This window comes from Bos indicus x Bos taurus, chromosome 21 (assembly GCF_003369695.1).
Source record: "Bos indicus x Bos taurus breed Angus x Brahman F1 hybrid chromosome 21, Bos_hybrid_MaternalHap_v2.0, whole genome shotgun sequence".
NCBI lineage: Eukaryota > Metazoa > Chordata > Mammalia > Artiodactyla > Bovidae > Bos > Bos indicus x Bos taurus.
Genome location: NC_040096.1, coordinates 30,205,116 through 30,222,353, shown reverse-complemented (window position 1 = coordinate 30,222,353; position 17,238 = coordinate 30,205,116). Strand labels below are relative to the sequence as shown.

General features: G+C 44.9%; 1 protein-coding gene across 2 annotated transcripts in view; it reads right to left on the bottom strand.

Moving 5' to 3' along the window:
* OTUD7A (OTU deubiquitinase 7A) overlaps positions 1–17,238 on the bottom strand; it is a 403,690-nt gene that overhangs the window by 65,980 nt on the left and 320,472 nt on the right. For both annotated transcript variants that reach the window (XM_027521231.1, XM_027521232.1), the window contains exon 6: positions 14,035–14,253. In XM_027521231.1, coding sequence (XP_027377032.1) covers positions 14,035–14,253 — 219 coding nt within the window. The remainder of the gene's footprint in view (positions 1–14,034; positions 14,254–17,238) is intronic.

Sequence of the window (17,238 nt, the reverse complement as noted above, 5' to 3'; positions counted from 1 at the left end):
AGAAAGGTTCCTTGAATAGGTTAATAAGATTCACATGTCCCTAGCAACATTATTAATGAAAACCAAAGGAAATTTCAAAGTATCAACACTGGAAATGAAAAAGGGACCATCAGGACTTCCCTGGTGGCCCAGTGGCTAAGACTTGTGCTCCCAGTGTAGGGGGGGTGGGTTCAACCCTGGTCCAGGAAGTAGATACCACGAGCCATGGCTAAGGGTTCATACGCCACAACTAAAAGATCTCGCATGTGGCAGTGAAGACTGAAGGTGCTGGGTGCCACAGCTGAGAAACGGTGCAGTCAAATAAATAAACACATGTTTTTTAAAAAAGAAAAAAACGGCCATCATCACAGATCCTATTGACATTAAAAAAAAATTATGAGCTAACATAAACATCTGAGAATTTAGATAAAACAGCAAATTCTTCAAAGCCATTTCAAAATGACATAAGAAGAAAAAGAGATTCTGAATAGTTCAAAATGTCTTAAAAGAAATCAAGTCTATAATTTTAAAACACACACAAAACACAGCCACATGATCATGTGGTTTCAGAGTGAATTTTTCCAATCATTTAAAAAAGTTATAACATCAATCTTATAGAAACTCCTCCACAGAATAGAAACAGAGGATAGACTTTACAACTCTTTTTATGAGGCTAAACTAATCTTCATACTAAAAGCTAATGTGAACATTACAGGAAACAAAAGATTAATATTTCTCATGAACATAGATGTCAAAATTCTAATCAAAACACTAGCAAATCAAATTCAGTGATACACAGAAGCAATGATACCATAACTAAATGAGGTTTGAGGTTTACTCCAGGAATGTACGAGTGGGTAACCATTTGAAAATCAATCAATATAACCCACCAATGTACAGAAAAAAAGAGGAAAATCACATGATCACTTTAAAGGATAAAGAAAAAGCATTCGATAACTTTCAACATCATTTATGAAAGATAAAAAGTTAGCAAACTGGGAATGGAAGGTAACTACCTTAATCTCATATGTATTGTAGTATCTACAAAAATGCTACAGCTAATATCATATTTACTGGTGAAATAGTACATTTCCCTCTGAGATTGGAAATTAGTCGAGGATATCTGCTATTAACTCTCCAATTCAAAAATTTCCTGGAAGACCTATACAATGTAGTAAGACAAAAAGAACCTACCCCCACTCCAATTGGAAAGGAAAAAATAAAACTATCATTCTTTGTTTTTTATAGATCATGGACCTACAAAGTCCAAAAAATTCTATAAGCTACTAGAGTTTATAAATAAATTTAGAAAGGTTCTAGAATACAAGATTAATAAATAACAATAAAGTGTATTTCTATATCTCAGCTGTTGCTGGCACTTTAAGAGCATTTCTTTACAATGTAACAAAATACATAAAATGCATAGAGATAATCTAATGAATAATGTTCAAGACCCTTACTTTGAAAATTAAAAAATATTTGTGAAAGAGTTAAGGAACATGTCATGTTCACTGATTAGGAAATTTAATATTGTGAATATATAAATTTCTCTCACTTGATCTATAGATTTATATGGAATTAACATATAGATTCCATATTAAATATATAATTATTCTATATATCATATATACACATTAATTTATGTAGAAATGTAAAGGCTGAGAATAGCAAAGACAAATCATAAGAAGAAAAATGAAGCTGGAGGACTTATACCCCATGATATGACTTATAAAACGATGGTCATCTTGTATTAAGGACAGACGCACTAAAGGAACAAAACAGAGTCCAAATCAGACCCTCACATATACAATCACCTGCTTTATCTCAAATGTTACCTTGCAGTACAGCAGATAAAAATGGTTTCAATAACGGTACCAGGGTAGGTATGTAAACATATGGGAAAATGGACTTTCACCACGTGTAAAAGTCATTTTTCAGGTGGGTTGTAGATTTGTGAAAGAAAGAGTTTTTATCTTCAGAAACCTGGGGTAGGCAATGATTTCTTAAACCAAAATAGAAGTTCTGAAAAAAGAGGAAAAAAAGGTAAACTGAACTACTTTAGCATTGGATAATCTGTTCATTAAAGTGTATCAGTCAGTAAAAGGACAGCCCATAGAGTGGGTGAGGGTATTTGTAATACACATCTGATAAAGGACATATTCATAATGTATAAGGAATTCCCACAAATCAAACAAGAAGATGAAGGTTAAAAACGGGCAAAAAACCTGAAAAGGCATCCAGTGAAAGAGGATAACCAATGGACAGTAACATGAAAAGATATTCAACTTCATTAGCCATCAGAAAATAAAAATTAAAGCCACTATGGGCCATACATCCAACACAGTGAGTAAAACGGGAGGACAAAAAATACAGAACATCCAGGACTCTCAACAGTGCAAGAGTCAGTCGGTACATCCATTTCGGAAAAGTATTTGGAAAACTATTATCAAGCTGAACATATGTAAATCCTATAACCCAGCAATACTGTAGTAGGGAAGAGGCTCTGTATTTTAAGTTAATCACTAAAGGGATGTTACCTATAAACTTAAATTACACATCATGGCCCATCTCCAGAAACCCTGCCTCCCAGGTAATGAGCATTAAGCTAAAACACCTTTATTTAGCTAACAGGAAATATTTTGACCTGGCCCGTCTATGAATGACTGCAGAGAGGAAGAAATTAACATATCTCCTCTGGAAGCTGATGGGAACCAGGAAGTGTTTGACTTTACTCCCTCCCCTTTTTCGTGTAAAAGGAACTTGAATTCTAACTCAGGCAAGTTGGTTCTTTGGGACACAAGTTCACCACCTTCTCAGTTTGCTGGCTTTCCAAATAAAGTCCTTATTCCTGGTAAAACAACTCAACTCTCAGTTTATTAGTCTGTTGTGCTATGAGCAGAATGAGCTTGGATTCCATAACAATACCACTCCTAGGTATGCATCTTCAAAAACATATTCCTGTGTTTATTGAAAACACGTACAAGAATGTTCATAGTGCATCAGCTCAGTTCAGTTGCTCAGTTGTGTCTGACTCTTTGTGACCCCATGGACTGCATCACACCAGACTTCCCTGTCCATCACCAGCTCCTGGAGTTTACGCAAACTCATGTCCACTGAGTTGGTGATGACATCCAGCCATCTCATCCTCTGTTGTCCCCTTCTTCTTCCGCCTTCAATCTTTCCCAGCATCAGGGTCTTTTCAAATGAATCAGTTCTTTGCATCAGGTGGCCAAAGTATTGGAGTTTCAGCTTCAGCACCAGTCCTTCCAATGAATATTCAGGACTGATTTCCTTTAGGATGGACTGGTTGGATCTCCTTGCTGTCCAAGGGACTCTCAGGAGTTTTCTCCAACACCACAGTTCAAAAGCATCAATTCTTCAGCATTCAGCTTTCTTTATAGTCTAACTCTCACATCCATACATGACTATTGGAAAAACCATAGCTTTGACTAGGCGAGGCTTTGTGGGCTAAGTAATGTCTCTGCTTTTTAATATGCTGTCTACGTTGGTCATAACTTTTCTTCCAAGGAGCAAGAATCTTAAAATTTCACGGCCACAGTCACCATCTACAGTGATTTTGGGGCCCCCCAAAATAAAGTCGGTCACTGTTTCCATTGTTTCCCCATCTATTTGCTATGAAGTGATGGGACTAGATGCCATGATCTTAGTTTTCTGAATGTTGAGCTTTAAGCCAACTTTTTCACTCTCCTCTTTCACTTTCATCAAGAGGCTGTTTAGTTCTTCCTTGCTTTCTGCCATAAGGGTGGTGTCATCTGCATATCTGAGGTTATCGATATTTCTCCCAGAAATCTTGATTCCAGTTTGTGCTTTATCCAGTCCAGCATTTCTCATGATATACTCTGCATATAAGTTAAATAAGCAGGGTGATAATATATATAGCCTTGACATACTCCTTTCCCAATGTGGGACCAGTCTATAGTTCCATGTCCAGTTCTAACTGTTGCTTCTTGACCTGCATACAGATTTCTCAGGAGACAGGTCAGGTGGTTTGGTATTCCCATCTCTTTCGGAATTTTCCACAGTTTGTTGTGATCCACATAGTCAAAGGCTTTGGCATGGTCAATAAAGCAGAAGTAGATGTTTTTCTGGAACTCTCTTGCTTTTTCAATGATCCAGCAGATGTTGGCAATTTGATCTTTGGTTCCTCAGACTTTTCTAAATCCAGCTTCAATGTCTGGAAGTTCATGGTTCATGTACTGTTGAACCCTGGCTTGGAGAATTTTGAGCATTACTTTGCTAGCATGTGAGATGAGTGCAATTGTGCAGTAGCTTAAACATTCTTTGGCATTGCCTTTCTTTGGGATTGGAATGAAAACTGACCTTTTCCAGTCCTGTGGCCACTGCTGAGTTTTCCAAATGTGCTGGCATATTGAGTGCAGCACTTTCACAGCATCATTTTTCAGGATTTGGAATAGCTCAACTGGAATTCCATCACTTCTGCTAGCTTTGTTCGTAATGATGCTTTCTAAGGCCCACTTGACTTCGTATTCCAGGATGTCTGGCTCTAGGTGAGTGATCACACATCGTGATTATCTGGGTCGAGAAGATCTTTTCTATATATATAGTTTTTCTGTGTATTCTTGCCACCTCTTCTTATTGTCTTCTGCTTCTGTTAGGTCTGTACCATTTCTGTCCTTTATTGTGCCCATCTTTGCATGAAAAGTCCCTTGGTATCTCTAATTTTCTTGAAGAGATCTCTAGTCTTTCTTATTTTATTGTTTTCCTCTATTTCTTTGCATTGATCACTGAGGAAGGCTTTCTTATCTCTCCTTGCTATTCTTTGGAACTCTGCATTCAAATGGGTATATCTTTCCTTTTCTCCTTTGCCTTTTGCTTCTCTTCTCATAGCTATTTGTAAGGCCTCCTCAGACAACCATTTTGCCTCTTTGCATTTGTTTTTCTTGGGGATTGTCTTGATCACTGCCTCCTGTACAATGTCATGAATTTCTGTCCATAGTTCTTCAGTCACTCTATCAGATCTATTCCTTGAATCTATTTGTCACTTCCACTGTATAAACATAAGGGATTTGATTTAGGTCATACCTGAATGGTCTAGTGGTTTTCCCAGTTTCTTCAATTTCAGTCTGAATTTAGCAATAAGGAGTTCATGATCTGAGCCACAGTCAGCTCCTGGTCTTGGTTTTGCTGACTGTATAGAGCTTCTCCATCTTTGGCTGCAAAGAATATAATCAACCTGATTTTGGTATTGACCATCTGGTGATGTCCATGTGTAGAGTCTTCTCTTGTGTTGTTGGAAGAGGGTGTTTGCTATGACCAGTGCATTTTCTTGGCAAAACTCTATTAGCCTTTGCCCTGCTTCATTCTGTACTCCAAGGCCAAATTTGCCTGGTACTCCAGGTATTTCTTGACTTCCTACTTTTGCATTCCAGGCCCTATAATGAAAAGGACATCTTTTTTGGGTGTTAGTTCTAGAAGGTCTTTTAGGTCTTCATAGAACTGTTCAACTTCAGCTTCTTCAGCATTACTAGTCAGGGCATAGCCTTGGATTACTGTGATATTGAATGGTTTGCCTTGGAAACGAACAGAGATCATTCTGTCGTTTTTGAGAATGCATCCAAGTACTGCATTTTGGACTCTTTTGTTGACTATGATGGCTACTACATTTTTTTCTAAGGGATTCTTACCCACAGTAGTAGATATAATGGTCATCTGAGTTAAATTCACCCATTCCAGTCCATTTTAGTTCACTGATTCCTAAAATGTGGATGTTCACTCTTGCCATTTCCTGTTTGACCACTTCCAATTTGCCTTGATTCATGGACCTAACACTCCAGGTTCCTATGCAATATTGCTCTTTATAGCATCAGACCTTGCTTCCATCACCAGTCGCATCCACAACTGGGGGTTGTTTTTGCCTTGGCTCCATCTCTTCATTCTTTCTGGAGTTATTTCTCCACTGATCTTTAGTAGCATACTGGGCACCTACTGACCCGCGGAGTTCATCTTTCAGTGTCCTATCTTTTTGACTTTTTATATTGTTCATGGGGTTCTCAAGGCAAGAATACTGAAGTAGTTTGCCATTCCCTTCTCCAGTGGACCACGTTTTGTCAGAACTCTCCACCACAACCTGTCCGTCTTGGGTGGCCCTATACGGCATGGCTGATAGTTTCACTGAGTTAAACAAGGCTATGGTCCATTTGAACAGATTGGTTAGTTGTCTGTGATTGTGGTTTTCAGTCTGTCTGCAAGGCGATGGCACCCCACTCCAGTACTCTTGCCTGCAAAATCCCATGGACGGAAGAGCCCAGTAGGCTACAGTCCACGGGGCCGCTAAGAGTCAGACACGACTGAGAGACTTCACTTTCACTTTTCACTTTCATGCATTGGAGAAGGAAATGGCAACCTACTCCAGTATCCTTGCCTGGAGAATCCCAGGGACAGAGGAGCCTGGTGGGCTTCCATCTGTGGGGTTGCACAGAGTCAGACACGACTGGCGTGACTTAGCAGTAGCAGCAGCAGCCCTCTGATGGAGAAGGATAAGAGGCTTATGGAAGCTTCCTGATGGGAGAGACTGACTGAGGGGGAAACTGGGTCTTTTTTTGATGGGCGGGGCCATGCTCAGTAAATCTTTAATCCAATTTTCTGTTGAAGGGTGGGGCTGTGTTCCCTCCTCATTATTTGACCTGAGGCCAAACTATGGTGGATGTAATGAGGATAATGGTAAAGATAATGGGGACCTCCTCCAAAAGGTCCCATGCACACACTGCTACACTCAGTACCCCCAACCCTGCAGCAGGCCACCACTGACCCACACCTCCACCGAGACTCCAGGACACTCAAGAGCAAGTCTGGGTCCGTCTCTTGTGGGGTCATTGTTCCTTTCTCCTGGGTCCTGGTGCAGACAAGGTTCTGTTTGTGCCCTCCAAGAGTCTGTCCCCAGTCCTATGTGAGTTCTGGCGGCTCTATGGTGGGGTTAATGGTGACCTCCTCCATGAGGGTTTATGCCATACCCAGGTCTCCTGCACCCAGAGCCCCTGCCCCTGTGGCAGGCCCCTGCTGACCCATACTTCCACAGGAGACACTCAAACACAGTACTGTCTCAGTCTCTGTGGGGTCTCTGGGTCCTGGTGCACACAAGGTTTGTTTGAGCCCTCTGAGCGTCTCTGGCAGATATGGGATTTGATTCTAAACTCGATTTTGCCACTCCTACCATCTTGCTGGGGTTTATCTTTCGCCCTTGGACATGGGGTATCTCCTCAAAGTTGCTCCAGGGCTGCAAAGTCACCGCTCCAGTGCCAAGCAGCTGCAGCTCATACTGCATACTTTACATACCCAAAAGTCTGAAATAACCCAACTGTTATGGATTGCATGTTTGTGTTCCCCCTTCATATGCTGAAGCTCTAACCCTGGCATGGCTATGTTTGGAGATGGGACTTCTAAGGAAGTAATTAAGGTTAAATGAGATCAGTAGAAAGTGAAGTCGTTCAGTTGTGTCCAACTCTTTGGGACCCAGTGGACTGTAGCCCACCAGGCTCCTTCCTCCATGGGATTCTCCAGGCAAGAATACTGGAGTGGGTTGCCATTTCCTTCTCCAGGTGATCTTCCCAATCCAGGGATTGAACCCAGGTAATCTCTGAGCCACCAGGGAAGCCAGTAGGGTGGGGCCCTAATCTGACAGGAACAATGTCCTTGCAAGAGACACCACAGAGCTCATTCTGCCTCCTTCTCTCCCCTGAAGGTCTTTTACAGGAAAGACCACATGAAGACAACAAAAAGATTTAAATCAATTTAAGTTCAGCTTAACTTTTGATTTAAGTTGGGTCCCAGAGGTAAAGACTCTTAACCAGTTGAAAGCATTCCTGAGGCTGTGAGTCAGTTGTGACCATCCTGGAAGATCACCCAGCTATGGTAAATGCCAATACCTTACAGCCTCTGGAGAACCAAAAATGGCCCAGCGCTATTCTAATGTCTCCAGCTGTATCCAGAATGGGATGCCCAAGATTAAGGGTTCTTCACAGGGGCAACAGGATTGAGAATATGGCTCACAGTTTCTACTCCAAGCTCTGACAGCGTGATCATTCATGTCTCCCCACACAATGACTTCATTTAAGAACAGGCCAAAAAACCATGGGAACTAGTACTGTGAATGTTAAGAAACAAAAATGAAATCTTGAGCTCCTACAAAGAAGAAAATCAGATGAACATCACCAATATAAGGCTGTGGTGTTACATATGGGTGAGGGGCTATTAGTCACTTATTCTGCCTTTTCTAAGTAACTTTTTTGGGCTTTGTAACAGATGGTTGTTGTCGTTTAGTCTTGAAGCTGTGTTTGATGCTTTTGCTACCCCATGGATTATAGGCCACCAGGTTTCTCTGTCCATGGGATTTCCCAGGCAAGAACACTGGAGTGGGTTGCTATTTCTTTCTCCAGGGGATCTTCCTGACCCAGGGATCAAACCTGAGTCTCCTGCATTGCAGGTAGATTCTTTACCACTGAGCCACTGGGGAAGCGCACAACAGATGGTTCAGTTCAGTCGCTCAGTCGCATTCAACTCTTCAGAACCCCATGGACCACAGCACGCCAGGCCTCCCTGTCCATCACCAACTCCCGGAGTTCACTCAAACTCATGTCCCTTGAGTCAGTGATGCCATCCAACCATCTCATCCTGTTATCCCCTTCTCCTCCTGCCTTCAATCTTTCCCAGCATCAGGGTCTTTTCAGATGAGTCAGCTCTTTGCATCAGGTGGCCAAAGTATTGGAGTTTCAGCTTCAAGATCAGTCCTTCCAATGAACACCCATGACTGATCTTTAGAATGGACTGGTTGGATCTCCTTGCAGTCCAAGGGACTCTCAAGAGTCTTCTCCAACACCACAGTTCAAAAGCATCAAGTCTTCGGTGCTCAGCCTTCTTTATAGTTCAACTCTCACATCCATACATGACTACTGGAAAAACCATAGCCTTGACGAGACAGACTTTTGTTGGCAAAGTAATGTCTCTGCTTTTTAACATGCACTCTAGGTTGGTCATAACTTTCCTTCTAAGGAGTAAGTGTCTTTTAATTTTATGGTCACAGTCACCATCTGCAGTGATTTTGGAACCCCCCCAAAAAAAGTCAGCCACTGTTTCCACTGTTTCCCCATCTATTTGCCATGAAGTGATGGGACCGGATGTCATGGTCTTAGTTTTTTGACTGTTGAGCTTTAAGCCAACTTTTTCACTCTCCTCTTTCACTTTCATCAAGAGGCTCTTTAGTTCATCTTCACTTTGTGCCAGAAGGGTGGTGTCATCTGCATATCTGAGGTTATTGATATTTCTCCCAGCAATCTTGATTCCAGCTTGTGCTTCCTCCAGCCCAGTGTTTCTCATGATGTACTCTGCATATAAGTTACAGTGGAAGTGAGAAATAGATTTAAGGGACTAGATCTGATAGACAGAGTGCCTGATGAACAGATGGTTACCAGAGCCGAAAATAAGATGTCATTTTGCTTGTCACTCACGAAAACACTTGGATGAAAAAAAGCATAACGAGACAATTTCTATGAGAAAGGCGAGTTCATTCTTGCCCTGTGATCCTCTTTAATATCGCGGCCCTTCTGCAGCCACCACATACCCCTAGGGCCATTGAATCACTTTCTCAGGGCATCATTGTGCTCTGCAAATGCTTCTGAGATTTCCTCCAAGGGGACTGTGAGGATTCATTCCTGTTCTGTCTCCGTTATGTTTCACCCATGCTCCAGACATCCTCATCCAGCTGGTACCCAACAGTGCACAGGGCTGTTAGGGGCGCGGTGGGAGGTCCCTACGATGAGTGAATCCCCTCCCTTGGATTTCATCCCACACTAACTCCCACATCTGCTTCTTTAGCTCAGACTGCTCCTGAACTCCAGGCTCACATGTTCAACCAGATGCCAACTTTCCAAGTCTCAATAGGATTTGAGACTTTGCTTCTACGTCACCGCCAACCCCCCTTCCAGGGGTCTGTGTCTCCACATGGCACCACCATCTACCCACCATCAAGCAGGCTCATGCTTGATTCTTTTTCTGCTATTGCCCCATCCAATCCATCAGTAAGACCTGTAGGACCTTCCTCAAAACAGATCCTGGTTCACATCTAGCTATTTCCTACCACCTCCACTGCTACCCCCAAGGCTCTGGGCTATCTGCTGCTCTTCCTGCTCCACTTTCCTCTGCAGAGTCCACTCTCAAAAGAACAGCCAGGACATGTCAGTGTGAATACAAACATGTCATCACCCCCTCTTAAAGCCCTCCTGGGGCTGCACAACCTCCCTACAGTTAACCCTGAGGCTCAGGACTGCTTCCTGGCCCCTGCCTGCCATTTTATCACCTTCCTTTCCAACCCCTCTAGCCTTCATTCCATCTGCTCCCATATTCCACCTTCCTTAATGAGCCAAGGCTTTGAGTGTGTCCCATGGCTCATTCCTCCTTGCCCTCAAGAACCCTGCCGTGGGCACCCTCCCTTCATCTCGGAGCACCTACGGCATGGTCTTGTGCCATACTGATGGTCTGCCTTATCATCTTTCTTCCCCACTAGAACCTCATCTCCATGAGGGCAACAACTTCACCTGCGTGGTTCATAATGATGGGATTTCCAGCACCTGGACGGGGTGTCTGTGGGACTGCAATTCAGGCTTGCTGTGGGTGCAGTTTTGGCAGCTGTCTTATCTCCTACATTAAGATGGAAGGAAGTGAGGCTCCAGCTGACCTGGCAGGGCTGGGCTGAGTCACGAGGCCTTCAAAAACCTGCACATGTTAGAACTTCTCCGTCAGATTCACTCCAATCCCACCCTCCTCCTGTGGAGACAGACTCAACACCACAGCTCAGAGACATCCCCACTTTTCCTGACGTCTAGACCTCAGCGTCCTGTGTGTGCAGTCACTGTGTGCAGTGATGCAGACATGTCTCTGCCTTCGGACTCACATACTCGCTGAAGCATCATGCCATCTCATCCCATTCAGGGGCGTCCAAAAGGGGCAGGGGCGCCAGATGTTACTTTCCAAACCGAGAGACTCATGATCTCTGAGTCGTCTTAAGGGTGAACTCAGTAGGATAACCGGGTTGAGAGACGAATACTTTATTGAATTCTCAGGCTAAATGAAGAACGTGAGGCATCTCCTTTCCTCTCTCAGGGGGTCAGTGGCTTTATGTCCTGAAGACCTGGCCCTCCTGTCGTCCCCTCCTGTCATGGGGCTGGAGTGGGTCATGTCTTCCGGGATTTTAAGGCCTGCAGAGAATGGCACTCCCTCTCCTGTGGGTTCTGCGGGAGGTGAAGCTTCGCCACTCGAAACAGAGGCTCCTCAAACAGGTGGGGCTGCCTGCGTGCCATGCGGAGCTGGGAGGCCACTCTGGATGCCTGCTCTGTGCTGGGCTTGGAGGGAATGGAGCTGGAGTATGGGTCTGGATCACATGAGCCCCCAGGGAGGGAGAAAAGTCCCCCACCCTGAGGCCCTGAGACAGAGTTTATATTTCCTTCCAAACATGACTTGTATTAAGTCTTGAAGAAGCAGATTTTTTTCACTAAAATTTTTTTGAGATCCGTATTTCCACCTCCCATAAACCCAGTAAATTATACTGCTTATCAATGGTTGGTTCACAGTGATCTGAACACTAAATTATTGGACAAGGGAACTGACGCGCTACATGTGGCCATGTCAAGCAGCTTTCTCCCCACTGTTCCTCAGCGGAGCTCTGTCTGCCCTATGGAGAGTGACAGCAGGGCCCGAGGGACGAAGCCGAGGCTGTCTCCCAGGTCCCCGGCTCCTCACCCAGCTGAGGTGGGGGGCTGGGCGGGACTCCTGGGCCTCAGCCAGATTCCCACCAGGATCCAGGCACAGAAAAGGCCTGAAGGATGATCAGTCTACGGCTTAAAGAGAAGTACAGAGAAGCCGATGGATGGTAGGCAGGGGGTCAGAGAGGAATGCACATTTGTTCTACCCTCCACTATTTTCCAGTCCTCATCTCCCTGTTCTCGGCAGAACCCTGATGTTCAGACTCTCCCTGCCTGGGATCGTGGTCCTGAAGGCTGGGGCACTGGCCAGCCTCCAAAGGCCTCCTTCAGCACTGATGGGGTGCTGTCTGCAGCCCCTGAAAATCAAGAGTGAGTCACAGAACACACACGCCACATGCTTTGCTGGCTGCTTCCATGACACCGACAAGGGTGTTGGTAGGCTGACACCGACAGATTAATGGGAGAACAAACAACCCCCCAAGAGCCATTTGAAGGAGCAGAGGCTCAAGGTTTTTACAGGCAGGAGAGGCTGAAGAGAAAGGTGAAAGGAGGCATCCAAGTGCACCCAGGTCAGAGGAAAACCCAAAATGCAAAACAAGCCAGCTGACTCGTCATCAGAGAGTGAACATTTGCAGAGAGTCAAGCAGTGCCCCTTTAAAAATGCTGGGTTGGAAGGTAAAATGTAAGTAAAAATTAATATGTGATCCATGGCAAAAAAATAACAGAAAAGACCTTCCAAAAGAGCAAAAGCTCTTGCTGAGCATGATAAGGCTGGAGGAGAAGGCTGGTATCGTGGACTCCATGCCCTTTACCGGGACTGGGGCTTTAAATGAGGCAGCAATTATCAGTGCTACTGACCATGCTCGAGGCTGAACTTTGTCAAGCACTTGGCTACCATGGCCTTCAAGAGAAATTAGTTCATGAATTTTTTTCCTTTGTAACTTATATCAATTTTCCCTTCCCTGTGACTAGTGAATATTAGGTTTAAACTACCACATAGAATCATCGTTGAAATAGCCAGCCTCTAGAGAGAGGGCTTTAGTGTTAGTTGTTCAGTGGTGTCCGACTCTTTGCGACCGCATGGACTAGCCTTATGTAGATTGTCGCCTTCTAGGCTCCTCTGTCCATGGAATTCTCCAGGCAAGAATGCTGGAGAGGGTTGCCATTTCCTCTTCCAGAGGACCTTCCCCACTCAGGGATTGAACTCAGGTCTCTGGCACTGTGGGCATATTCTTTACCATCTGAGCTACTGTGGCTAATCCAGAGAGAAGACCTGGAGGTAAGACAGAACCAGGAGTGGCAGTTGGTCTCTGAGCTGCTTTTGGCAGCTGTGCAGCAGTGGAGAAAACAGTCACAACATCAGATCCAACACAGTTATCAGGAATGTGGATCCTGTTATTAAGCCAAATACCCCGAGGGTGAGGCTTCCAAGTCCTGGGCTGAGACCTGGCTGCCAGCCTGCCCAGCACAAGTAAGGCCCCACTCACCACCAGCCCCTCTTCATCTTTGGGGATTTAGTGGCCCTATGGAGGATGCACAGGGGCCTGAGAAGGGCACAGGATCCTCTACACGCATGTCTGAGAAGCCCAAACATGTGACTATGCAAAGATTTATAGTGCAAATGATCATGAGTGAGACAGAGGCTGTCTGTCTCACAAAGAACCAAGGTCTGTTTCAGAATTTGTTTGGAACTAGTTAGTTTATTATTAGAAACTCCAAAGAAGACAAGTTTGGTTTACTCCCTAAATCTTGTCCTCATCGGGATGTCAGAGAAACAGTAAGGAGAGCAGGAAACCAAAGTCAGGTTGTATGCTTCCTTAACCTGGAGCTGGGGGTGCAGGTGTGGGTGGGGGAGGGCAGGAACAGTTCCACAGAGCACCGTGCTGTCTAATGCTCAACCTCACCAGGCCGGCATCCATCCTTTTCAGGTCTTTGCAGAGGGGAAAACTGAGGCTGAGAGAGGCCATGAACTTGTCTGTGTCCACAGGAAGTGCCAGGGTCTCCTATTTTTCTCCAAGCATAGGGTCTTTCATTCAGGACCCAATTGGGCCATTGCAGTTAGATGGGAAAGGAGAGAAGTTAGGGCAAAACAGCTTGGGGTTCTTTTTGGGGGGACCTGACCTGGCCAGGCTGGATTAGGAACAAAGAGAACTCTCAGGAGATCTGAGCACCACATGCTCCTCACCCCACACCAGTGGCTCCAGGCAGAGCTGGGCAGGGCCTGCAGGCACCCAAGTCGACAGAGGGTGGGGCTGGACCGCACATCCCTCTTGCCCCCGCCCCCTCCTCCCGACCAGGGGGGCCTGAATGGGGGGGAACCCACCTGCCTGCTCCAGGGCCACCATGGTCGCCTGTTCGATCAAGTCTCGTTCCACGAAGCTCCGGAAGTCCTCGCTGTACACACTCAGGTCTGGAAGCTGGAACGTGTAGATGGGCATCTCCAGCGGGAACTGCTCGCTGCTGCACTCGCTCGCCACGTGGGACCGCGCCAAGGACACGATGGCCGAGCTGGCGTGGGAGATCCCCCTCGAAAGCCGCTTCTCTGCGTGGGGGAAAGTGAGGGGGGTTGAGTGAGGGGGGCTCTATGGGCGTGCACACTAGCCCACATGACACATCCCACATGTGTGCACAGCAGCACACAGGATGCATATGCACATGTAAACACACATGGCACACTCATGCAGCACACACGGACACACACACATGTACACACTTGCCACACACACATGTACACACTTGCCACACACCATGTACACACTTGCCTCACACGCAGAGGCACACCCATGGACACCTGCACACCCATTACCTCTCCCTCCCCAGCCTTGCTGGCCTCCCAGTGTTCTCAGCAGGCCTCCTTCATGCTGGGTTAACATCACCACCACCTGGCACACGGCCCTTAGTCAGGAAACCACTTAGAAGGAGACAAAGGGCAAGTCCACCACACAAATGTTCCTCAGCGTCCGTAAAGATCAGCAGCCTCGCTTCCTGGGTCTGAAGTTACATGGAACTCAGTTCAGCAGAGCTCTCGAGGCATGACATTCTACACAGGGGGCTTCCTTTGCTTTTATGCTTTTGCATTTTTAAAGTGAGAAGCAATCCATTGGGCTTCCTCCACAGTGGCTTGGATTTTAAGATAGGTCACCTCTATTACAGTTACTCTTATAAACACACCCTGCAGGAAGATTCCCAGGACACAAATATTAAGCCATTGCCTGCCTCTATTCTGTCTGGATTTTCTGTTGTCATGGCAATCTTAAAAATTTTTATTTTGCCTAAGCTTTCCAGCAAGGGATGAGAAATGCACGGTAGAATTTCTCTAAAATACAACCGTTACTTTATTAGGAAGTCAATCATCTGATTTAAATGCCACCATCAAGAAGTCATATTTTAAAAAACATGCTTATTTTTTAAAGCTCTGTGCTTAATAGCTAAAGAATTCTTAAATGTGTGATATTAGGAATAAGTTTTCAGTTTAACAATCAATATTTGTAATGATGAAGAATTCTTTTAATAAGGGACTGCTGCTGCTGCTGCTAAGTCACTTCAGTAGTGTCCGACTCTGCGACCCCATAGACAACAGCCCACCAGGCTCCCCCGTCCCTGGGATTCTCCAGGCAAGAACACTGGAGTGGGTTGCCATTTCCTTCTCCAATGCATGAAAGTGAAAAGTGAAAGTGAAGTCGCTCAGTCGTGTCCGACTCTTCGCGAGCCCATGGACTGCAGCCTACCAGGGTCCTCCGCCCATGGGATTTTCCAGGCAAGAGTACTGGAGTGGGGTGCCATTGCCTTCTCCGTTAACAAGGGACTAGTCCTCTTTTAATTTTACCCAGAAAACAAAATTCAGACTGGCATTTCAATGAATATTTTCTAATCTTTTCTACCTGTGGTAGACTCATTAGTTCCTGTGGCCACTTAAGTTGAATGGACTCCCACTCACATTAGCCTACTCATCGGTCAGCTTCTGTCTCTGCTGATGTCTCTCTGAGCCGTGCGTCTGCCCCTGCTGTGCTGGCAGGAAGCCCACGCCCACGCCTTCATCAAGAAGGGAAGCTCTGTCCCCCCACAAGCAAGAGTAGTTGACAGCACTGCCACTGAAGTAATTTTGCTAAAGCAGATGAAAAACAAGAGGCCTTTGACCTGGTATAAGTTAATTTTAAGCTCAAATTTAATTCTCAGAGGCCTCATGTATTTCCATGATAAGTCTCAGAGACATAGTATTTCAAAACAGATAGTTCTGATTCACCTTCAATTTCATTCTGAGATGAATTCAAGACGATTAAAGTATGTTGTATTTTGAAGAAGGACAAGAAGAGAGATCAGACCACACAGGCCATGAGGAAGAGGAGCCAGGGAGCACACGGGCCAGTTGGTTGTCCTGTCCCCCACGGCAGGGGCAGAGGAGACCCCATGCCTCTCTGCCCCTCACAGACCTTGCTGAGGTCACATTTCTTGCCACGAGCTACCTTTCTGGAATCTGGGAAAAGAGGAACTGCCCCATCCTTCAGGACCCAACAGTTTGCTTGAACACCCAAGGTAACATGAACCCACATTGCTCTCAGCAGAGGCAAGGTGCTGGGCAAGGTCATCCACACGTCTTCATGGCTTATCAATCAGCATCTATTGCCAACTGATGAGGACCTTGGAAACACTGTGACTCATAGTATAAATTGATGCTATTAAGCCACTCCAAATATTAATATTTGGAATCTGAGGGGAAAAGTCCTTTTGAACTAAAAGTGAATTACGTTAAAGATCACATAACAAGAAACAGATGCTCCGAATTCTAACTCCTTCCAACCACCACCTCCATGAATGCACATACATAATCACACAGACACACACACACACTCACACGCACATACACTCACAAATGGATTCTTTAAACATGAATTCAGCAATTCTTCTTTTGGAAGTATAAATAAAATAAAACAGGAATTACCATGTTCAAAGTTATGCCCCAGAGAAATACAGAGAGATTAAAAAAAAATATGGAGGGAATATACAGAATTTTCTGACCCTTGACAAAGCCAGCCCAAGCACTTATGATTTAGTATAGTATAAGGGACTATCTTCAATATCCTGTGAAGAACCACAGAGGAAAAGAATGTAAAAAGAATGTATACAAATGTATAACTGAATTACTTTGCTGTATAGCAGAAATTAACACATTATGAATCAGCTGTATTTCAATAAAAATAAATTAAATAATGAAATTTAAAAACCCACACTAACAAAAAGCTATTTATGATTTAGGTCAGGGGATGTGTATTAAGTCTGTTTTCTTATTTTCTGTATTCTGGAGGCTCTGGCATCTGGGGCCTCTCTGAATGGGGAGAGAATTTCCCTACGGAATTATCCAATTCTTAGATACTTAGATTCTTAGGACTCACCCAGGACAAACCAACTCAGAGCCCATACTGTGGATCACCTCCTCCATCTGGCTCACACCTGCAGGCCATGCCACTGCCCTAGTTACCCCTGGGCCAGGTGCCAGACAACAAGAGATGGCCCCTATGCCCGCCAAGAG